The 24,386-nt window shown below is 43.6% G+C and overlaps 1 protein-coding gene across 1 annotated transcript; it reads left to right on the plus strand.

Moving 5' to 3' along the window:
- The first annotated feature begins 11,432 nt into the window (after nt 1-11,432).
- On the plus strand, nt 11,433-20,490 carry TASL (TLR adaptor interacting with endolysosomal SLC15A4). Its single transcript, XM_074572883.1, has 2 exons — nt 11,433-11,523; nt 18,542-20,490. Exon 2 carries the CDS (start codon nt 18,543-18,545, stop codon nt 19,419-19,421), a length of 879 nt encoding a protein of 292 aa, XP_074428984.1. The 5' UTR covers nt 11,433-11,523; nt 18,542; the 3' UTR covers nt 19,422-20,490.
- The last annotated feature ends 3,896 nt before the right edge of the window (nt 20,491-24,386 follow it).

The raw sequence follows: 24,386 nt of genomic DNA on the forward strand, positions 1-24,386 counted from the left end.
GTTCCCAAATGGTTTCATATCAATCATTTTTCTAGAGGACAGACAGGACAAAGTTCCCTCCCCCCGTGCTACAAAGACACGCACTGTTCCTCATTTCAGGCTGGTGTTCAGTGTGTTAACAAAAATTTCACCATTTAAGAGGTATGTCCAACCTCCTGATCATAAAGAATTCAGTTTATCACTTTAAACAGCAAAGGGGATAATTTAGACACTTTGAGGCAGATTCTCCTCCCCTCCCCGCTCCTCAGGACTGACAGCCTACCAGTACTGATTGGATCAATCTGTAGCTGCCAGGATTGTGAATCAGGGTGCTGGTAGTTTTTCCGCTTTCCTGGGCTGGTCTAAGAGTTTTGTATTTGATGGGATGTGCGCTTCAGTTGCTATGCAGAGCTGGTCAGACCTGCTTGGTTCATCCCCGAGGTCACATTGCTCAGCAGGAAAGCAAGCAACAGAATGAAGTTATCTCTTCTCTGTCCTCTGCTTAGCCACAGCTGAAAGGCAGCAAGGCAGTGACCAAGCAGCTTCTGCTCTTCAGGAGAGCTCATGCTTCATGCTGGAGAAACACCTGTGTCTGTGGAGAAGTTGTGGGATGTCACGGGGGAGATATGGTGATATGGCCCCCTTCCCAGTCTTTTCTTTAGAGTGATGTGGCTGATTCAAACACTTCAGTTAAAAAAAGTCCAGTCCTTCAAGGTAGTTATCATAGACCACGTCTTCTGTTTACACACTTGACCTCAGCAGTCATACTCTATAGTTCCGCGGGGCTACCAGAGAACACTGGGGGGTTGGACTAGAGGACCTTTAAACGTCCCTTCCAAACCAACACATTCTGTGATTCTATGATAATATGACCACTTTTCTCTGCAGTCCAGAGTCTGTGGGTGATAAGCAAACAACCTGCTTTCAGGCAGCTTGCAGCCTTAATGCTGAGTTTTGCCTAGGCATAATAATACAGGGTTCAAAGTGCTGTGTTCTGGTACAAGGCTAGATACAAATTTCTGCGACCATTGATTACATCACGTATCACACCTGGGTGAGTCAGGGATGTTGTGAAATATTTCCTAGTTACTTGTAACAGTAAATCCATAGCAGAATGTGAATTATGCTCTGATACTAAATGTACCTTATCTTATCACGGCATCTGGGTGTGTATAATTATTTTACAAACTTCTATTATTATATTTTGCCCTGGCTGACTTAGCATGAATGGCTCCACAGATTGATGATGAAACAGATGTCTGTAAGGTCACTGTAATTTTAAAGTTACAATTTCTGTGTTGCAAATAGTGATGTTTGTGCGTCTTGGTGTGATACGAGACAAAAAAATCAGGAATGACACTAATGCTAAACATCTCTAATTTCTGATGATTTATCTAGTTCTTTCCTAATAAATATCTTTACCAAGTCATTCAAGATGCCAACTACTTAACACAAAGCCAAAGACAAACAATTTAAAAAAAAAATATTCTTGCATTTCAGTTTGTGTCCATTACCTCTCATCCTGTCACTGGGCACCACTGAGAAGAGTCTTTTGTGTTTAGTCCCCGCCATCAGGTATTTATACACATGGATAAATCCCCCTGCACCTTCTCTTCTCCAGGCCGAGCAGTCCCAGCTCCCCCCGGCCCCCCTCTTACGTCAGGTACCCCAGTCCCTTGATCACCATTGGGTCCCTGCGCTGGACTCACTCCAGTGTGTCCATATCTTGTAGTGGGGAGCCCCGTGCGGGACCCAGTACTCCAGACGTGTCTCACCAGGGGTGAGCGGAAGGGAAGGCTCAGCTCTCTCAATCTGCTCTGCCTAGTGCAGCACAAGATGGTATTTTCCTCCTTTCTACAAGGACACATTGGTGGCTCATAATTGTTTTCTTTTTTAATTTAAAATGTTCTACCTTATTCCTAAATTTTTGTATTTTTATTGTCCCAATCTTCCTGAATATTTATATGTATCTTCAGTAAATCCTCCAAGCGCCACATCAAGCGTGCACTTTTTGTTAACTCACTGAGTTCCACCTTAAAGCAATGTATTTGTTCTTTTCAGAAGCCACATTGGATCCGTTTTTCTTAAATTGATCTCCTCTCATTTGTGTAGCTAAGTAATTTTTTGCCATTAGTTTTCCTTGCAAAATCTGTTTCAGCCTCCATCTGAAAAAGCTTCCTCGGTTCTCTACGCCTGTATAATTGCTTGATTGAATGTTTTTCTGCCCCTTACCAGCAACCACTTCTTTCAAAAAATCGACTCAGTTACTCTTTGCTTTCTATTTGCTTTTCTGAAATTTGTCCATGGTCCCATTCCTCCCATTCCCCCCCTCTGACAGGGCTCATGGACCTGGATATTGCTTCAGCAGCAAACTGCGATGAGCATCATTTCTTTGTCAGCAGATGGAAATGATGATTTATCCGTGGTCATTCCAGCCTGTAACATTTCCTGGTTTTCCTTTTTTTTTCATTTGTGCATGGCACGGTTGCCCAGGAGTGCCTAGCTTACACAAAACCACAGGCGGTGGTTTGCTGGCATCTGGTTTGTACGGACAAAAGTGCAGGAGGGTTTTTTGTTATTAGCTTGTTAAAAGTACTCAGCGGATCAACTGCTTTTCCTGTTGCTGCTTCTAGATTTCCCCGATCAGCTCCCCTGTAAACCTCCTGAAGACAGTGCTTGAGTTCAGACACAATTTTCAATTGAATGCTACTGGCAGAGTGTGCTGGTTTTGGCTGGGGTGGAGTTAATTTTCTTCACAGTAGCTAGTGTGGGGCTGTGCTTTGGATTTGTGCTGGAAACAGTGTTGATAACACAGGGGTGTTTTATTGCCGAGCAGAGCCTCAGGAGGATCCCATGCTGGAGCAGGTGGATGCCCAAAGAACTGCAGCCCATGGAAAGGACATTTTGTGGACACTTGCGGACATTTTACAGACATTTGACAGGGGTGGTCCATAGACTAGAGCAATGATATCCGTGTATTGAATCAAAGGATGGGAAGGGAGGTGGTGGTTAATGAGCATGTATTAGATAGTGTGGGACCTGATCACGACCATATCAGTAAGTGGTGTGGAATAAGGGGTGGAGAACATGCTGTTTTTAGCTGGGATAGAGTTAATTTTCTTCATAGTAGCTGGTATAAGACTTCGTTTCGTATTTGTGGTCAAAACAGTGTTGATAACACAGGGATGTTTTAGCTATGGCTGAGCAGTGCTTACGCAGAGTCAAGGCCTTTTACGCTCCTCACACCACCCCACCCGTGAGTGGGCTGGGGGTGCACAAGAAGTTGGGAGGGGACACAGCTGGGACAGCTGACCCCAACTGACCAAAGGGCCATACCATACCATATGACGTCATGCTCAGCAATAAAAGCTGGGGGAATAAGAAGGAAGGGGATGTTTAGAGTTATGGTGTTTGTCTTCCTGTCATCATTATGTGTGATGGAGCCCAGCTTTCCTGGGGATAGCTGAACACCTGCCTGCCGAGGGAAAGCAGTGAATGAATTCCTTGTTTTGCTTTGCCTGCATGTGTGGCTTTAGCTTTACCTGTTAAACTGTCTTTATCTTAACCCACGAGTTTTCTCACTTTTGCTCTTCTGATTGTCTCCCCCATCCCACTGTGTGTGGGGGGAGGTGGGAGAGCAGCTGCGTGGTGCTTGGTTACCAGCTGGCGTTAAGCCACGACACAGAGAATTTGGGATAGCTGAAAATGTTTGTTGCTGGAAAGATGAAAGTGTAAGAAGTGAGAGATGTAGAAATCAAAGTCAAAGTAAGAACCAGTACTTGAGAGAAAGATACATGAAATTCAGCCAATTATTACTGGATGGCTCTACCTAGAAATTACAGACAAGTGCCAATACACCTAACATAACCAGACCTCTGTAATACCTCTCGGGTTTCTGCAATTTTTGTGGTATTTTGATACACTATAAAAAAAATAATCCCTTCTTAGTAGCCTGACTGCCTTAGATTTTATTATGTTACACTGAGGTGTAGTAAAAAACTAAAAAAGAAGAAAAACCACAGCTATTGCTCAACCTTGTTTTCCAGTTAAAAGCTCTTTGTCTGATCTTAAAGCCTCACCACTAGTGACTAGTTGTCACTGAACCAAGAAGTACATTAGCAGCGTGACGCATGATTTATTTTTAACAAAGACTCAGTGCAAGCATTGGAATTAGAGTATGTATCATATGGCAGGATTTTATACAGGTAGGCAGCGTTCCAGCCAATCTGTATTGCCTTTGGAAATAGCATTTCAAACTTTTATAATATAATTAACTAGTTCCTCCTTTGGAATTACACAGAAAATCCTGGCTTATCCCAGACAGTCTGTCTAGCCACAGTGGGAATCTGACGGAAAGACAGGAAGAAAACTACCGATATTGTAGTGAGCTAGTCCTACAGGGATGAATCGTTTTCCTTGTCCTCAAGATGCAGGCAGGTGAAACAAGCGGCTCCTCCTCTTATCAGCTGGGATTTGCTGAGGCTTAGAGCTCATTAAATCTGGAGAGATGCTGAGAAGGGCATCCAGAGCTCACCCAGAGGCAAAAAAAAAAAAAAAAAAAAAAAGGCAGGAAAAGGTTCTTGGGGGAGGAAAGGCAAGGGGAGGAGAGAAAGGTAGGCTACATCCTGAGCTGGGAAGGTTGGTAAAACAACTGCAGGCTCTGCTGCCCTCTTCCTGGGAGGGTGGTGTGGGCTGGAGTCTCTGCTCCAAGCACTGTGTCTCTACGAAAGACTCCTTCAATAAAAGGTGAAACTACGTTCCAGGCGGCAAAAATATTTCCTCCCACATCTACCGGTTAGTCTTGTCACTATGTTGTGCCTTTCTCTCTGGTAAATAGGACGTAATTAGCTGCTATTTAATCAAGTGAGCATGTGTGAGTAATCATTTCAGACCTGTGAAGCAAAGAATGTGTTACAACATTCCTGAGGGATTCCTGCGGTAGGAAGTGATCTGACATAGAGGCTCAAGCACGTTTTCATGCTCCAGGAAATACTTTGAAATGCAGGGTTCTGGGATGGCCGCTTTATTTGTTTGCCACCTGAAATACCAATTTTGACCACTCCTATTTGCTACGCACACTCCGCTTTGCAAACAAAAAATAACAATGAAGAATTTTTTTCACAGTTTGCTGAAACGATTTGTATGAATTTCAAGCATTTAAATAAGTTTTCAATGTATGAAAATCATTAAATAAAACTAAAACCATAAGAAACCACCAGCCCTTCAGATTACATATACATGTTTTGACAGTTTGGATACTTTCAAAGGAATGATCTTGGTGAAAAATACAGAAAAAAAAAAGAAGTCACTGCTAAATTTCCTTTTTGAAAATGGACTTTTAAAGAAATGTACGAGGCCTACCGCAAAACGAGTTTGTGAAAGGAGCAGAACCGATGTCTTTGCATCCTGGAAAGCTTAAAAAATGACCCCAGAAGGCTCCTTAAAAAGATCTAGGAGGTGGAAACATAAGCAGAGCTATAGCTGCTGATAAGCCCTTTAGCCGAGCTGGCTGCTGAGACGGGGAAGAGTAGGCTTCGTTGCTTAACAAGCGGCTGTGGTTTGCACTCTACCCAGCACACTGCAGTTTCCAGCACCTCTCTGCTGCCGGCTGAAATGCATCGTACCCTGAGGTACTGCAGTCAGCAGCAGAGAGCAAGCTGTACATCAGTATTTATGGTGTACATCAGTATTTCAGTAAATATATATCTATATATCTATACGTTGTGGACCACCTTTTCTCCTCATTATTATTTGAGGCTGGAGGGGTGTTAATAAATAGGTGGCATTTAGCTGGGGTTTTTTTATTGTTGTTTAAAACCATCCATTCCTAAGTTATGATGTTACTGCTTAAAAAAAAAAACAACAAACCAAACCAAACCAAACCAAAAAAAAAAAAAACCAAAAAAAGAAAAGTTTATGGCTCTCGGCCAGAGGTTGACAATGGAAAGAGGGCAGCCCGCCCAGCACACTGATGCTTGACAGGCCACTCGTGATTCACGCACTGCAGGCTAAGTAACAGTGCTTATATGCTTATGTGCCCATATGTGGTTATGCACGGAAACCACAGTATGCTCTCTGCCATCCATGGGATCACTTGTACAGTAAGGTACTTTATTCAGAATACATTGCTGCAGCAGTATTTATGACCTTCATTAAAAAAAAAAACAACTATGGGCAGAACAGTTTGACCAGTAAAGGTAAATGAAGGATTGTGAATGAAGAGAGGCTGAGATTGAAGGGAAAGATTTCTGAACAGTGACAAGACCTGGTTCGTGTAAATTAGTGAGAGGAGAAAAGAACATGCACTGAAAAGACTTCATTAACTGTCTATTCATGACCAGAAAAGACTAATGCTGGGAACATAATGTAGAACAGCTTCAATATGCTACATCCAATAATGCTGTCTTTTCTCATAGAAAGCTCCATTTGGCCTTGGAGATTTTAGCAGAGTGTGCAATGGTCTTGATTATAATTTTCTCATAGCAAAGGCCTTGCTTTTTGGTCTTGATTTTCACATAGATTGAACCTGGAGAGATGGCTGGATATAACTAAAATATTTATGTCAGCCACAAAAGAGAAACGAAATCTAACACGAGAATAAATTGTATATTTTATTGACTAGAAGGATCATGTAAGGCAGCAAACGTTCCCTATTACATTGTCACTTGAAGTACAAAACGCATATTATAATGCAACAAGAAATCAGGAAATGCCTCTGTAGGTAACGAAAAGATTTAGTGGTAATTTGTATGATGAAATTGACTATTTCATTTTGAAGTATCAGACTCTGGGTGCACAACTTGATCGATTTAGCCACATGGAAGGTGCTGTGCTCCCTGACTCGGGTTCCTGGAGGAAAGCCCAAGCACAGCCAGGCTTCTTGGTGCTGTGTGGGCAGTCGCTGGCCATGGGCAGCTGCAAACAGTAAATACAGGTGGCCACCAAAAGTCCCCTGCCTTTTGCAGAGTGATAAGGCCCTCTGTGCATCTACGCCCTTTCTTTCCTCCTGGGAAGCGCATGGCCAAGAGGAGAATGATGCCATATCCACCTTTCTTCCACATAACGGGTGGAAGGCTGGAGTAATTAATCCAGGAAACTTCCTTCAGACTGAGGTATCTCAAAACCAGACTTGCCTGGCACTCATTTGAAAGAGGGGAATCCTCACATTTTAGGTAGAAAATTATATTGATCTGTTTTCTACTACCAGCAATGAAGAAAGAGGAAAGAAAAATGTCTATGATGGAGGCTTCTTCCCTGTTTAAAGACTGATATTTTACTGAAATAATTGATTATACTCGTGTAAGTAATGCATTGGAAACTGAGTTTCAGGCTGTAATCAAGTGTGGCATACTGGGAAGCTTGAAATATGACTGATGTTGCTGCTGTAAGGAACACAAATCATTCATGATTATTCTTTATGATGAAGTAATGGATAACGTGCTTACCTCCTTCCCATAGCCTCTTCCCTTCCAGAGACCAAAAGGATTCAAAATATCCCCTTTGTCATATTGCACGAAGTAATTATAACTAGGTGATAATCTTAAGGTGTTTCAAAATTCCTGGTTAATGGTATAGACATACCAAATGGGGAAAGTGCTAAAATTGTTTGATAACCTGATAGAGCTTACTGTGTACATACCTGCTTGAATATATGTACAGGAAAATAGATTTATTTTCTGCACTTATTTTCTATTACTTTTAACAAAAAGCTATGGAATATTGCTTCTCTCAAAGACTCCCAATTTATGATTTCTAGAATACAAACATTTCACCTACAAAGTGACAGGCAGCTGCCTTTGCAGTGTTTGAGAAAACAGGCCCAGGCTAAGCAGAGATTTGTTTATACTGAACCTCTGTGCTGGAGCCTGTAGCTGTACAGAAGGAACTTCACCCTTTTCTTGTGTTTATGGCAGTGTAGCGTTATCACAACCTATTGAGACACGCTAGCTGAATGGCATCGGTGGGCAAGGGTTACTCAGTGAAAAAATGACACACTGTCTAGTACTATCCTGTAGATGGGTCCCTTGACAGCATTTTTCTGTTCGCTTACACCAGCCAATAATCATAGAATCATAGAATGGTTTGGGTTGGAAGGGACGTTAAAGATCATCTAGTTCCAACCCCCCTGCCATGGGCAGGGACACCTCCCACTAGACCAGGCTGCTCAAAGCCCCATCCAGCCTGGCCTTGAACACTTCCAGGGATGGGGCATCCACAGCTTCTCTGGGCAACCTGTTCCAGTGCCTCACCACCCTCACAGTGAAGAATTCCTTCCTGATATCTGATCTAAATCTTCCCTCTTTCAGTTTAAAACTGTTACCCCTTGTCCTATCGCTGCACTGCATGATAAAGGGTCCCTCCCCATCTTTCCTGCAGGCCCCCTTTAGGTACTGGAAGGCTGCTCTAAGGTCTCCCCGAAGCCTTCTCTTCTCCAGGCTGAACAACCCCAGCTCTCTCAGCCTGTCTTCATAGGGGAGGTGCTCTAGCCCTCTGAGCATCTTCGTGGCCCTCTACCGCACCCATTCCAAGAGGTCCATGTCCTTCTTCTGTTGGGGACTCCAAAGCTGGACACAGTACTCAAGGTGGGGTCTCACGAGAGCAGAGTAGAGGGGCAGAATCACCTCCCTCGACCTGCAGACAACATTCAGAGCAGATGTCGACAGTGAAACAGTGCTGAAGCCCCACCGCCATGGTAGGTATGTTCTGGTGAGATTATTTTGGACTAGCTCCACTGTGGTCCCATGAAAGCCCGTTGGGAAACTTGCCCATGGCAAATTTCAAGTATGGTCCTGGTATGTGTCCTCCTGCTGAGTTTCATCCCAAAGGAATCTGCTTCATGTGCTTCAGGAGGCAAACCCAAGCACAGTGAGGGCATACAACTGGCAGATTTGTTTTGAAAGTAAACTTTTGAACTGAAATAAAAGCTAAGATAGACGTACTTAGGGTCAAAATTAAAGCAGTTTCCTAGAGGAAACTCTCTGGGAGTAGAAGGAACATCGTAGAGAAGGAAACAGGGAACTGTGCAACTTGAAATGTTTTTCTTTTTTTTGGGGGGGGAGTGGGGATAACACATTCTTGATGCATTGGACCTGCCATAGCGAAGTACACTGACAAAAATCAGTTGGTGTGGCCTCAGACAAATGAGCTACATTTACAGAAGAGACTGACTGAATGACTCCCTATGGTGCTAAAGCTTTCCCTTTCCTCCCACACCTATTCCTGGGTGCGGGAGGCACAGCCCATGCGGGGGACTTTGCGAAAGGGGTCAGGTGCCGCTGTGTTGTATAGTCTCCCACCTCATTCAGCTCTGAGTCTGGCCCTCAGAGTGCTGCGCTCGGAGCAGTTGATAAGCCACAACGTAAAAATCCATGTTGGACAAATGCTTCTTTGCTGAGGACAACCCCTCCAAGGTCATGAATGAATGTGGAGAAGGTCGCTAGAATAAACACATGTCCCCAAAGCCTATACTATCAGGATGTTAATGTGCAATTTATATGACAAGAAATGACAGTTCTACATCTCCATTCCATAGGGACATACAGCTACTGTGCAGAAATACAGACGGTGTTTGACTTCCTCTAGAGCACTAAAAACATTACATGTGCATGACTGGGAAAAAAATAAAGGCCACTTATTTTTTTCTAAATATAGGTGTCTGAAGGTAAGTCTTAAATCCATATTTAGGTATCTCTGTGAAAGCAGATTGATTTTTCAAGTGGTTCTGGATAGCTGTGCTTTTCTGGCTGTGGAAGCACTTTTTACTTTCAAAAATCTGTCTGTTTGTATCTTGCTGTTTTTACATGGATTTAGATGATTTAAAATAGGTTTTGAAAACTCTCTGAGGACTTTTACAGAAATGCTTTTTTATACTACCAAAGTTATTTCCCAACAGTCTAACTAGAAATATTGATCTCCTGCATATATAGATCTCTCTGGACCTACAGAAGAGGTAAAACTTCCTAGTGATTTATTTCTTGCTCCCCTCAATGCTATTTCAACCAGATATGGAAACACCAAAAAAAGTGTTGGACCAGTATAAATTTGACAAGGCCTGAGATTGGTCCATATTACCGATGAGAGATCAGAGAAAAAAATACAATGATGTTAATATTAATGTTAATGTTAATCACAGAAGAGTTGTCTGTTACTACAGTAGCTTTGTTTTCACAGGGAGCATTTTTACAGCAAAGATACCTGTTGAGATTTGCATTAAACTGCCAATTTTGTCCAGTTTTTTTGCTTTTAAATGCCGTTGATCCCAGCATAGCATATGATTTGGTACAGTATTATTTGATTAAACTGTTGTATAAATTAACTAGGGATGTGTAGGTAGAGCCAGACTGACATACGTTTTTTTTCCATGCCTATGGCTAAGAAAACTTTGGATACTAGTTCTGATCATATGTCATATTGCAGCAAATATTTAGAAAAATTATGTTAATAGAAGCATTGTACTACAACGTATTTTCTGGCTGGCAGAGTTGGAGGCTTCTGAGAAAAAAAACATAAAATATCCTCAGTAAGGAAGTTAAAATACACTGAAAACGAAAAGAAATTTCTCTTATTGTTGCTATGTATGGATACCTGATGATGCCTTTTTAAGCAAATTCTGTACATCTTATTGGGATCAGTTCAAACAGACCAGTTACATCCTTCAAACAGTATTTGTCCTCTATCCGTTGAGGAATACTCCACCACCAGTCTCAAAGCCATATTCACTGCCCATACACCTCAGGCTTGGAGGGTGAACTCCCGCTTGCCCAAGGCATTTTCATACGCTGCCCCTGCCAAGACCAGCTGCCTGCCTGGGAATGGCAGGCACTGAGGCACTGACTGCGCCTCGAGTCCAACTTTCCTCGCAACAGATTTTGCAGATACCAAGCAAAACCCGATAAACCAGCTGAGCTGTGCAGGTTGGTGGAAGATGAGATGTATGAGGGTCTGCAGGCAGCAATGTGGGCCTGCTGTGAAATGCATTTCTGCTTTGGCATCTCACTCTTCCTACCTATTTGGGATAATAATCTTGATGTTTCTAGGTGTCTTGCCGTGTCCATTACAAGGAGAATGGTAGATAGCGGTTGAAATAGGGTACACTGTAAGTTGCCAACAAATGAGCAGTTTCTCTAAGATTGCCCTAGCTGTTCAATTCACCAGTTGTTTTTATTTTTTTTTTTAGTTTTTTTTTTGTATAATAGTTAATAAGGAGAAGTCCATCTGCCTGGACTGAGTGTGTTGCAATCAGCTATTTTAACAGTACACAGTTTCACAACAAAGTTTCATTTAGACATAAAAGAGGAAGCAAGTTCAGCGTGTTGCAGTTCAGTCAGTTATAAAATCCCCCGATCTCCTAAGGGACTTTCTTTCTATACTTCTGTGCTATAGAGAACTAGAAATAAAACGCATGTCCTCTTAGAAGTGTATTTGAAAAGGAAATACAAACAGAGCATTGCATTTTGGGGTAGGACAGACTCACAGGAAGCTTTAAACTGGTTAGAAGACAACAAATTTTCTGTACCTGCTGTACCAGCTGCTGTATGTTTGGAGGTAAGAATTAAAATACATTATATAAATGTATGAAAATGTTGCTCTTGCTTATCAAAGTGGCTCGGTTCTCTTTGTGTGGGATCACAGCTGCAAGATGTACTTTTTCTGGTTTCAATGCATGTGCGTGTTTGCAGAGTCTCGGCCGCTGTCCATGTGCAGTTTCTGTTGCCTTAAGAAGTGATGAGAACATTTCAAAAGTGCCATCTTCACAACTGTGACTGACCGTGATTGCAATGCAACTTCAAAATGCAAAAAATAATTGTTTCTCTCGCACTTCCAAAGTCTTCCATAAAATCATACTAAAAAATGTTTTTCAGAATACTTTTAAGGGAGTCTTATGAAGTGTGTTCCTTTCATCGTAATTACGGTATTTTTGTTGATCTTTCTGTGCATGTCAGTGTACTGTCAAAATAATGTCTTGTAAGTGGAGTACTCTATGTGTAGATTAGAAATAAAAATAGGCACCATGATAGATAAACATGGTCATCACATAAAAAAAAGGTTCATAGAAAAAAAGCTGAGAATTCTATGAAAAAAGGATGATGTTAAAAAGTATAAACAAAGAAGCTTTATCATTGTATTTTCCTGATTCACAGTGAATTTCCTGGTTCGCTGCAAATTCACAGCTTGACATGGGTGTAGACACACAACGTGCACCCTCCCCCCTCTTCTTCGTACTCTACAGCAGATGTGGCTAACGTTGCAATGCTCGTTAGTGCACCGTTTCCCTCACTCCTCCTGGGAAACCCCTTCAGGCTTTCTGTCTTTCTTGCTTTACCTTTTATTCTTTTCACTTCTAGAAAGTGTATTCTCTTCTATAAGAGTGCACAGGAACTTATTTCCCCTTTACTTCAACTTCCTAGACACAAAGTATTGCAGCCCATATAGTTTAGTCATGACAACAACAAACAGCTCATTAAAATAAACACAGAATACAGAAACATTAAATGATTGCCACCCCAGAGAGACATAAAAGCACAGTGTAGAAATATCACGTACTCAAGTCATCCTTACGAATGTGGACCCCGATCCTTTCCTGCCTTATATTTCATGTTGCTTACAGCTATGGACATGAGATGTAAAATGCTATCAAACCAGATTGATGGTGTCCTAAAGCAACTCTATATGGGTATAGATGATTAAGAAAAGTGTGTAAAATGATGAATCAGGCTCTGTACAAGGTTTCAAGGAACTTGAACTGAAAAAACAGACTTGGATGGGAAACTATTTGAGAGTTCAAGAAGCTACGTTTTCCCACATACTGTTTTCATTGTATTTTTATGGAAGCCCGTCCCTCTAAACTCCACTTAAAGATACAACAGCACTTAAACACAGTAAGAATGTATTTTTTTTCCAGATGAAAGAAACCAGGTGCTCTTGAAGCTCACTGCCATCCATTTAGCATGATTAGAAATAGGTAGACACTTGTATAACAAGAGTACATTAGACATATAAAGTATAATGTGCTCCTGGGGAAGATGTGTCTCTTCACTTTCTTCCTTCAGCCCGTCCTTCAACTCTGCTTGCTCCCCCCAAGACAGCCCATATTCCCCTGTGGGAGAGGTACTCCTAGCTTTCCTGCATCTCTTGAACTGTTGACATGTCGATAAAGAACATGAGCAGGGCTCATGTTTTCTTCTATGGGAAGACCAAAAGATCAGAGCGAAGAGAGCTGTGGGGAGGGGACAAGAGGGGTTTGGCTCATGACCGCTGCTGAAGGAGCCTCACAGTGCAGTCCCACAGCTCCCAGATCTTCCAGAGCAGCATCAGGGAGAGGAAGTTACACATGCAGCAGGTAGCGTTTGGCTGCTTGTGCAAAAGCACCTCTTAGCTATTCCTCTTCTCTTCTGCCATGGGCAAAATGGGCTAACTCCTACCTCAAATAGCAGCCACTGTCATCATCGAATCATAGAACAGTCCAAGGTGGAAGGGACCTCAGCCTGGGTTGGAAAGATCATCTGGTCCAACATTTTGTGGGAAAGGGAGCCTAGATGAGATTATGTAGCACCCTGTCCAATCGCATCTTGAAAACCTCCAGTGATGGGGACGTCACCATGACCCTGGGGATGTTGTTCCAGTCATTGGTTGTTCTCACTGTAAAAAAATTTCTCTCTTATATTGAGATGAAACCTCTCCCAATTAGACTTGCACCCATTGCCCCTTGTCTTCTCCATGTGGCTCCTTGTGAAGCGAGAGCCTTTGTCTTCTTTGTAGCTTCCCTTTGAGTACTGAAATACTCTGATAAGGTCTCCCCATCCAGCCTTTTCTCCAGGGAGAAGCATACCAACTCCTCCAATCTTTCTTCATAGGGCAGGTTCTCCACCCCTTTGATCATCTTCATGGCCCTCCATTAGACCCTCTCCAGTCTGTCCACATCTTTCTTGAATATTGAGGACCAGAACTGGGTACTCCAGATGTGGCCTGACAAGTGCTTGAGTGCAGCAGGATGATCACATCTGTGTTGCTGCCAGTAGTGCTCCTGCGGATGCAGCCCACGGACCAATTTGGCTTTGTTGGTGCTGCGGTGCACTGCTGATCCACATTCAGCTTGTTGTCCACCAGGACCCCCAGGTCCCTCTCAGCAAGGCTGCTCCCCATCCACGCAGATCCTAGCCTGTACTGGGCTCTGTGGTGATGTCAAACCAGGTGCAGGGCCCTGCACTTTGTTAAACTTCATATTGTTATTGCTAGCCCGCTCTTCCAGCCTGTCCAGGTCTCTCTGTAATACCTCTCTCCCTTCTGACGCGTCCACCTCACCACGCAGTTTCATTTCATCAGCATTACCTTCACCCAAGCCAGCCCTGGGCACTGGAGATAGCCCTTACAATTGGGGTTCAGATCCCAAAGATCTGTGGGTTTCAGGCATTAAGAAAGGCTGTATTCATCCATATGCACAGCTCGTTGTATTAGAATCTTTGTTCTCCTGATTTCCGTAGGGTGGCTGCACTGAGGCTTCCTGGGAGCTGTTTCACACCAGCCCCAGTGGAAGGTGAGATATGGGTCATGCAACATAGGCAGGCTTGCTCTCCAGCCTGTCCTGCTTGCCAGGTGAACTCTTGCATTCACATCCTGCAATCTGAGATAGATCCCAAACCTCACTGAAGGGATCTGTCTGTATCTCCACAGCGTGGAAAAGTATCTCTTAAAATGGGGAAAAATTACTACAGATGGATCCACAGGATTTGAGTTCCCCCAAGACAGGGAGACTTTGTCATCTGGGGTCCCATCTAGTAAGTCAGCTAGAACTTAAAGTATCATAGGTGTACCCTAGGATAAAACCTGAACTCCAGCTCCCAGCAGCACAACTTTAGTGCCATTCAGAGCCTTGCTTGGGGATCTGAAAGCCAGACATATTCAAAACAAGCTTGTCTCTTCTATGAGTTTCCATCCCCTCCTTTTGCAATGCAAAAGAATGTCCCTTTCCCCACTGAGCTGTGATCCCAGCTGGCACCATGTTCTTTCCGTTCTCCCTAGCAACTTTTCATCTTGCTCGGGTTTTTATATAGGACACAATTTATCATATCTCTGTGTACACTTCTCAGGCTTTCCTTAAGCGTTTTGCTTATCCTGAGCCAAGAACTCCCGTTCTGTTTGCCTGCTCCCAGATTCTAATCTGAGGTCTTTCTGTACACATTGGCACCATCTCCAAGCATTATAACCCAGCAAATTTGCTGCCACTCAGAAAATCCTGGCAGTACCACTGGATTCTCCACGTGGCTTTAAACATTCATCCTGCCTTTAGGCTTTTCTTCCACTGAAGAACTGAACAAAAACCCCGGGCAAGACATATGAGTTTTTACGATCATCTGGCAGTAATAAAGACTATGTCAGATAGAAAAGATAGTGTAAACCAGGCAGCCGTCTCCCTCTGTCTCCACTGGGATCTCGGCTTAGACAGAATGTAGTCAGCTGCCATTGCCAGGCCAGTAGCCACGCAAGGGAAAATCTCTTTGTTCGCCTCACTTGCAAGATGAATCAGATCAGAATTGTAAAAGGGACCGTTCCTTATGCAACGGAAGTCATGCAATTATTTTCAGGAAGAGGGAAGTGAAATCTGAATTTAAGGACCATGAAACCCAAAATATTGAAAAGCCTTAGATATAATCCCTGTGCACTTGGAATCCTGGTGTATATGTGTGTCTGTGGCATGGAAGGGCGATAAAGAGAAGGGGCAGGAGAAAGTAGAGTTAATGAAAGCTGTCATCCTTATCAGATGTAACGTGCAAGAATTAAAGGCAACTCAATTGCGTGACCAGCCATCGGTAGTGATGGAATAACAACTTGACAGGGGTATATATTATATTAAGTACGAGCACCAGCAATATATGCACCTCTCTCTTGCATTCAGGCTGTCACCACTGCCCATCAAAACTTCAATCAGATTTCCTTGCAGAGCTGGGAACAGTCAGATTAGTGCGACAGCCCTCGCCAGCTTCGGAGGGTAAGCTTGTAACTCATTCAGCAAAGCACACAGCTCCTGAGCACCATACAGCTTAGTCTTTTTGCACTTGCCAGTTCTTTTGTTTCCACTCCTGTCTCAGACAGTGGGCTCTAAAACTCTTAAAATAAGCGTGGCAGAATGCAGCGCGAAGAAATGAAACCAGCGGTTTCGTTTCCCTAACATATCACCTTATGGCAGAAACAACAGACATCTGGGCAGTAGGAACGGCAGAAGTGTCACATGCTACCTGAACACAACGGGTCTGGCGTACGTTGGCTGAGCAGCCAACGGGCCATATGTTCTATTTCCACCCATTTCTCAGAACCTGCATTAAAAATAAGCATAGGAATAAGTGTCTTAACAATTCCAGATTCACGCTAGCCGAAGTTAGCGGTGGCTTTGCAATAAAGCCATCGGGGCCGTGGATGGCTGGGGGAAGGGAGCAGCCTTTGCACTGTGAAAGGGGGGAACAGAAGCAGAAGAGAGAGGGGGGGGTGAGTTGATAACCTGAGTAGCTCTAGTTTGGCTAAGATTTTGGTGGTGGCACCTTAATCACAGCTAAAACCTAAAGCAAGACAACAGCAGCATGCTGCGAGGAATGCCAAGCCCCAAACATTATTTTTTCCCCCGTTTGTGTAAATAGATCACTTTTCATTAAATGTTACCTGCCTGTGGGAAATCTCACACAACTGGCAGGAGCAGAGAGGATCCAGGGTCCAAAGCGAGTGTTTGGACACATTTAATTTCCATGAATATTTCCTTCTGAAGGAAGTGTACTTTCCCTCCAACCTTCTTCTTCATAGCGTAGAAGTGATTTTTTTTGCCCCCCCCGAGGAAAATCTTTTCTCACGCTGCCTCCTTCCTAACATCTGCTTAAAGTCTATATGCATGCTTAGACAGGATTTAGCCAACATTTATCATTACTGCAGCATTTTGCACTAGCATCTGTGACACACGAAATACTTTACTAAGAAATGAGAGTCCGTTCACTCTGGGAAAAGATAAGTCGAGCAGCTGACAGCAGCATGGGGAAGTGGAGCGTGTGCCAGAGAGATGCCACCTCCCCATTCGCAGTTTGTGGGAAGATGTTCCCATTCTGGTGCTCCAGCACAGCGGGTGTTTTGAAATAGACAGGCAAACTGTCAAATAACTGGGACATATGTTCATATCTGCAGGGACAGCATCCGTTAAGGATTAAAATGATATAATTGGATTAAATTGTAAATGAAGAAAAGTACTTGCTATTGAAACAAAGGCAAGTTATTTTTTCCTCTATCACACAAGGTGTTTTGTACTACAGAAAGCAAAACACACACACACACATATAAATATTTATTTTTACTTAAAATATACTTTCTCTTTGTTGGACCACACACAATTCCTTTAGGACATCTTTCCCATTGATCGTCTCCTTGACATCTGTTAAAAAAAAAAAGACACAGAGGTGGACTTAAGGACAATTATGTGGTAGCGGAGACCACGTAATTGGGCAGAAGATTTAGTGATGTACAGGTGCGTGTGTGTCCTTGCCAGTGAGTCCTGTCTTTCATTACCAACATGTCTACGCGGTTTTTGAGACTGAGCTGCCTGCTCAGAGAGCGGAGAGAGTGAGTGACCGCTGGAACCTGATTGTGCCTTTGTAGAAACGTGATGGAAACCGATTTCAGAGCTGGTGGTGCTCGCGACTAATCCCACACTGAAGGAGCCGGGGTGCTTCTGAAATATGAACTTTCCTATGCATTGCACTGAAATACGTCTCTTCAAAAGTACACCGCCGATTTCTTTTTTTCATCTAGGGTAGTCAGTTTAAGATCTTTTTATAGTAACTGGAGAGTGACAAGCAAATCTAGGGCACAATTCGTCTCATTTCGATTTAGGTGTCTAAAACAGGCCAGATGAGTCATGCTTCCAAAAAGCCTTGCTTTTGCCACTGACATTTACATGTATAAAAGTTTGAGACAATTAATTTCATCCTGCTTGCCATGCAGAAGTGCAAAGTGCTAATTTAATGATCTGAGATTTTTTTTTTAATGAAAAAGTAACCACACCTACAGTCATTGATTAGTCTGGAAGAAAAGGGGTGATACTCTCAATATGAATCTCAAATCAACATAGTTCAGAGGCAGCTGACAAACCACACACAACAAAAGTTGCTTCAAAGCATATGAGGAAAAGGGGGAAACCCCTTGGCTTCTTACTGACGTCAAGGGCAAAAATATACATATTGAAGTGTAAGCTATTGCAGCGCCTATTATCATAACAAACCACTTCTTGTTCCTCTCTTCCCAACTCATTTGTCGTTGGATGTATTGCACACGCCATACGTTATGTTATACAGAATATGCTTTGATGTGATTGAGTTTAGAGCACAAAAGGGAGACTAGCTGATCACTTCACTCCTTGACCCAAGTCCTCTAGAAAGAGAGAGACGCTCTTGTTCATGTCCAAATTGTAAGCATCTCTCTGCAGCTAGTAACAGACTTGCGAGTGTAATCACCCCTCAAGGAGCATGTGATGAACTAATGGTTTCTTCTTGTCTTTTCCCTGTCTGCTGGTGGTTCCTTTCCTTTGGTGAAGGATGCTGTCAGAAGGTTACCTTTACAGAATCGCCTACCTTTGTGAAGACCTGAGCCCTGAGCTCTACAGCAAGAGTTCGGCTGAGGAAATGGTGTACGAAATGAGGTCCATTAATTATTCTTCCATGGACGAAGCACAAGGGAAAAGTCTCCTTCAGAGATGCAGATCTGCTGGCAAGTGCATTTCCTCTGTCTGCTCTAGAGGCAGCAAGCACAGCAGAAGGCAGAAGGATAATCTCCTACAGCCTACACAGCAGCCTGTCCCCGCAGGGCAGCCGTCTCCAGCCGTGCATGTCTGCGAGGGGCTGGCAAGGAAAGACACCTACCTGGTTCCCTCTTCCTGCAAAAGCATTTGCAAAAACTACAATGACTTGCACATAGCCGGGGACTACGTGGTGCCCATTAGCTCAGTCACGACGGATTTTACCTGCGACAGCGGCATAGGCCCCTTCTTGGAGTCCTCGGAGATTCCTCCCCCCATGGAGTCCGTGAGGGTCCCTCCCTCCAGCGACAGCAGCCGCAAGCCGGCCCAAGGCTACTCCTCGTGCTGGCGGCTGGCCAGCTTAGTGCCCCACCAGCAGCCCCTCTCCGACTCAGCCCTGAATGACTACCTCGAGCAGAAGCTGCTGGAACTGTATAAGCAGTACATCATGGACAGCACGGCAAACAGGGCATCCCCCACTCAGATCCTGGCCTCAGAGCTTATCATGACTAACGTAGATCAAATCAGCATGCAGATATCACGGGAGAGGAACATGGAGACCACCAAGGCCAAAGACATTGTCATTAGCCGCTTCTTACAAATAGCCAGTGAAAGAATATCTTCAGAAATGAGCACACCTAGTCTGCATATTTCCCCATGTAGCCACACTAATGCGTAGTGTTTGAATGTCTGCCATTAGAAAGCTTTTATGTTCTGCAAAGTCAAGTTTTAGTTTCTTAAGACATTTTTCTGCCTCATAAAAATGCATTTACCGTCTACCATTTAAATGAAACCTTCCAGTACATATTAAATAGGTAAAAATATCTGTACTGTGCAGCCTCTATTGTGGATCAGATGATTTATTGGCTTTTTCATGTTTTTTTTTTTTTAAAGTTTTTCCCTAAAGACTTATTTCAGTGAGCCTCAGACATTAAAAAAATTTTGTGGAAAATGACTAAGAGCATACGACATTCTTCCAGGTGCTCAGGTGTTCGCTTTCTTCCCCGCGTGCTCGACATATTTCAACTTTCCTCTGTCTGGAGTCTGCCATCCTGCCCCTGGGTCTGTGTGAAGCAAAGGTTTACCCCCACGCAAGCACAAGAACAGTGATGTCAGAGACAAAGAAATACGGGCTTTAGGATGTCATCTAGGTCATCCCCCTGCCCCAAATGGCTTTACTTATGACATTCCTCATGGAAATTTTTGTAATTTGTTCTGTAAGATATCAAGTGATAGACATTTATGCTTTCTTCCATACTAACCTTAAATATTTAATTGCTGTCTTCCTGTTTGAAAGTTACCATCCCTTTTTGCGAAGCAAAAGCTGTTTCCAAACAGGCTCCATCGGTAGGAGCGTGCGTGTGTTCCTGTGTGTTTTGCACTGAACTGAACTATTCCAATGGACGCTGGTGACCTGGGATGACAGACAGACACCACCTCTGCCAGCTGCTCACAGACCTGCAGCTGTGAAGTGGTCGTGCAGGGCCAGCGATGATAATAAAGAGGGAAGAGGAAGAAAAATTCACCTTTGTTAAGAGAGCTGCACATTGAAAAATAAAGGCTCATCCAAAGCCCATTTGATTAATGCGAACAGTGCCTTTAAACGCAGAAGGAAAGCTGAAGCGGATCGCTCAGCAGCATGGCTAACCATGTCTTTTTGTTGGGATCGTTGCTGTGTATCATAGGTCAAGGTCGTTTGAACCTGATGTATTTCTAATAGGAAGGTCCTTTTTTGTAAAATTTCACTAAGTCTTAACAAAGAAGAAATTAAAAAAAAAAAACAAACAAAAAGAGCTGCCTTGTGCCAAGGATGGGTACCTACTTTGAGTCTGTACAATGTGTAATATATTGTCAATGCCAGTCCTTCATTGGTTGAGTTTCTAGGTATCAATGTAATATAAATACTAATTTATAATAAATATTCATAAAATGTTTTAATGTTATTGATTCTACAGTGTCATTTTGGCCTTTGCATTCTTTTTATTTTCTTTATACGCAAGGCATGCCTTTGTGGATATTTCAAAACCAAACGTAAAGTAATATCAATCACATCAGTTTATTCTATTGCTGCTGTCTTTCCAGAGATTACTGGGATAGCTCAGTATATTTTCCTGCTTGTGCAATGAAGGGGTATCCAAAAAACAGTTGCCATAAGAACCTTTGATGTGTGAATCCAGAGACTGTGTATCTGTTGCCATAGCAACCTACCCAAATACTATTATTCAGCAATTCAAGACAGATAATAGCTGGCGTATCATATTTCTAGACTGTGATCAAAAGCAATTTACAAATAGAAAAAAATGCTATTTCTAAGAGAAAATAGCATTCATGGTAATGCATAGGCACACGTGTGTTCTGCATGCAAAATCCATTACCAGTTATCTCTCAAATCTCTTGAAACTCTCCCAGAATAAAAGGATACACTAGAACCTATGAGAGTGGCTTGCAGAGGACAGCAAAAGCGAGCAAATGTAGTAGTTTTTATGTCCTACAGATACCCGCTCAGGCTTTTCAAAGCGCAGGGGTTTTGTTCACGCCTATTGATGTTCACATCACCGAATTTCAGTAGCAGAAAGCAGCTTGCAGAGTGGAGCGCATAAATCAATACCCGTGCTGAAAGATCTAGCACCTTCATCAGGGAACATAATCAATCCTTACACCCAACTCTGCCCACGCCACAGACCATGTCCTGCGCAAACAAAACCGCGTTTTATCCTCTGATAAGTCAGAAATCCAGATCTTGATTTTCCTGGCAGGGCTGTGACCTGGCCCTGCTGCCCGTGCAGATCCCAGGCAGGAAACAGCTGGGGACAGGTGGAGAAGAGAAGAAGAGGGGCTGGGGCCTCTGCCCAAACCCAGCCGAACCCCTCACGCCACGGATGCTGTGCTGGGGGCTGGGGGCAGCCAGAACTGGGGGCTTGGCACTTGGGGGACGGTGCTTGTCACAGCAGCCCACCGGAGAATTGGCAAGGCTCAGGCGCACAAAGGCACGTCTCGTGCGCGTAGAGGGCATGTTTGATACTTACATTTGATTAATCGATCACCTACAAATCGTGCCATTCTCATGCAGCTTTCTTCCAAGCGAATCCCTTAACATAATCATACCTACTTTCAAATGAAGGTCTCACTTTGTGTTGCCAGATGGACGTTTATGAATTTTATTCATGGAAGGGTCGTAATCATTACAGAAGCTGATTTATCCCAGAAAGACAGCCTCAAACACTTCTTCCCAACGTATGGGTATTTTCTTTTCCCTGCCTAAATATGAATCCCCGTTTCATTTTGAGCCCCGTAGCATACCCGCTTCTCACTTGAATTACATACCAGCCGCATCCCATTATCCAAAGCACACAAAGTACCTCTTGGATTTCAGGCAGTTTCTACGTAAACAAACAACTACTTACTTTCCACTGTGCATTTATATCTCTGTCCTTCCTCCATTTAAAACTAATCTTCCTTTGCACAGGTGCCTCTCTAGGTGTGGCTGTTTCCTGCTAAAAGCACTTGGATAGCAATTTGGCTGCTATTGCCATGAGTCAGGTTGTTATCTAAAGCGATTATCATCTCTCTCCTTCTCCTCCCCTCCTCTCCTCTTCTGCCTCAGGGTTAAACGTTTAAAGAGAGAGATCCCAATTTTTTAGTGTCTCTGTTAAATACAACTAATTTTTAGCTAGGGGCGCATCATTTCTTGACACGAGCTTACCAAAATGCTGATGGAGTCCCGGTGGCTGGGGAGCGCGTGCTGGAGAGGAGAGTTTGAACTCTGCCCTCACAATACTTCCTAGTAATATGGCTATTTTAATATGAATAAGATCACTTCAGAAGGCAAAGAAAATTATAGTGAATATTTCAGTAACTGTTTGGTTGTTATTTTGACCAACTGTCAAGTAACTCGTCTCAGAAGGGTAGTTTATAACCACCTTCAGCATACTCTAGCAGCTTCCTTAGGCATTTTTTTACAGGCATTTTTTACAGAACATATTACTCATGGCTGATAACATGCTTATAGCAGCAAGGAGTTTTATTGTTTATATGTAGCGTGACTGTGCCCCCAAGAGGCCAAGCCCAGCCCCATGGCAGATGATGAACATTATGTGTGTGTCCAGAAAGGCTGGGTGTCCAATGTGAGGAGAAAAATCCTGGGCAGGAGGAGAAAAGAGGAGAAAAAAGTTGTCAGGTTTATTGCAATCTGTAGCTCCTGCATTTGGGATTAACCCCTTTGCTGGCTCTGATTTCTTGTCCGTACCAAGAAGCGGTGGGGGGAAGAAAAAGGGATATAAAATGCAGGCTGGGCTTTTTGCTGAACATGAAACCGAGCATTTCATGTTCCGATTGCTGCATCCAGATGCAGGCAAAAAGCTAAGCACCTAAACCTGAAATAAATGGAGTTCTACAGCGCTGAGCCTGGCCAGGACTATTGCCGGGGTTTCACCATGGGGAAGCTGCTGCAGGGCAGGAGCAGGCTGGGACCCCCCAGCACCGGTAGGTTCAATGGAGCACCCTGAGGTTCATCTTGTTCCCCTTCTACCGTCCTTTCAAGGCCTGAAGCAATGGGGAGTTATTTAGGACTATCCCTTCCCTCAGCTTCTTTCTACCATGGCTTTCTCTTGGAGATAGGACCTGCTGAGGATGCAACCAGCTGCCAGTATACATGACTATGAGGTATAAATGGAGAGGGGTAAAGGGACTGCAGGTTTTGTTACCATGTTTATCAGAATTGCTGTAAAATATCTTTTTTACTGGTGTGGACAGGGGAGACATCCCTTGTTCTCCCTGATGCAGGAGGAAGGATTACCAATTTAGGGAGATCACCATGTTACCATGAGGACTTACTACAGATTTTAAACCAATATTGAGGTATGAAAGGCCTGCTGCACTTTTGCTAATTGATGCAGTTAACCTAGTTAAATGCAGCCTGTGTGGCTGCGGCAGCCGGTGTGTGTCCACTTGGCATCTCTATGTTCACAGGGGCAACCCGTCTCTGACAGATGGATACGACGGCTACGGACGGTGCTCAGAAGGGGCAGGAATTTGGGGTGGTGAGGCACTGGAACAGGTTGCTCAGAGAAGCTGTGGCTGCCCCATCCCTGGAAGTGTTCAAGGCCAGGCTGGATGGGGCTCTGAGCAGCCTGGTCTAGTGGGAGGTGTCCCTGCCCATGGCAGGGGGTTGGAGCTAGATGATCTTTAAGGTCTCTTCTAACCCGAACCATTCTATGATTCTATGAGTTTCTCCAGCTGCATTAATTACACCCAGCATGGACACAGCAGGCAGCTTAAATCGGTGTATTGACATCCACCGGTGCAAATGAGCAGGGCTGGTCTGTGGTCGGTGGAGCCGTGGCAGCTAACAGGGACCAAGACCCGGCTCCCGAGTTGTGTTGTGCTGGGTAAAACCATCGCTGCCTTGGAAGACCATTTACAGTTTAGAAATGTATAGCAAAAAATGACAAACATGTAAAGGAACAGAAGTTCAGGTCAAACCAGAATTATTCTGTGCACTGCAGCATTACTTCTGCTGCTGCGGTACCGGGAAGAGCTGGCTTGCCGACTCCCCAGCATTAATGCCAACAGGATTAGGGTGACTTTTCAGAATATTAAGCAGGCTTTCTAAAGGCTGAAGGGAACAGTGTTCCCAAGCCTCATT

This window comes from Larus michahellis, chromosome 1, assembly GCF_964199755.1.
Source record: "Larus michahellis chromosome 1, bLarMic1.1, whole genome shotgun sequence".
Lineage (NCBI taxonomy): Eukaryota > Metazoa > Chordata > Aves > Charadriiformes > Laridae > Larus > Larus michahellis.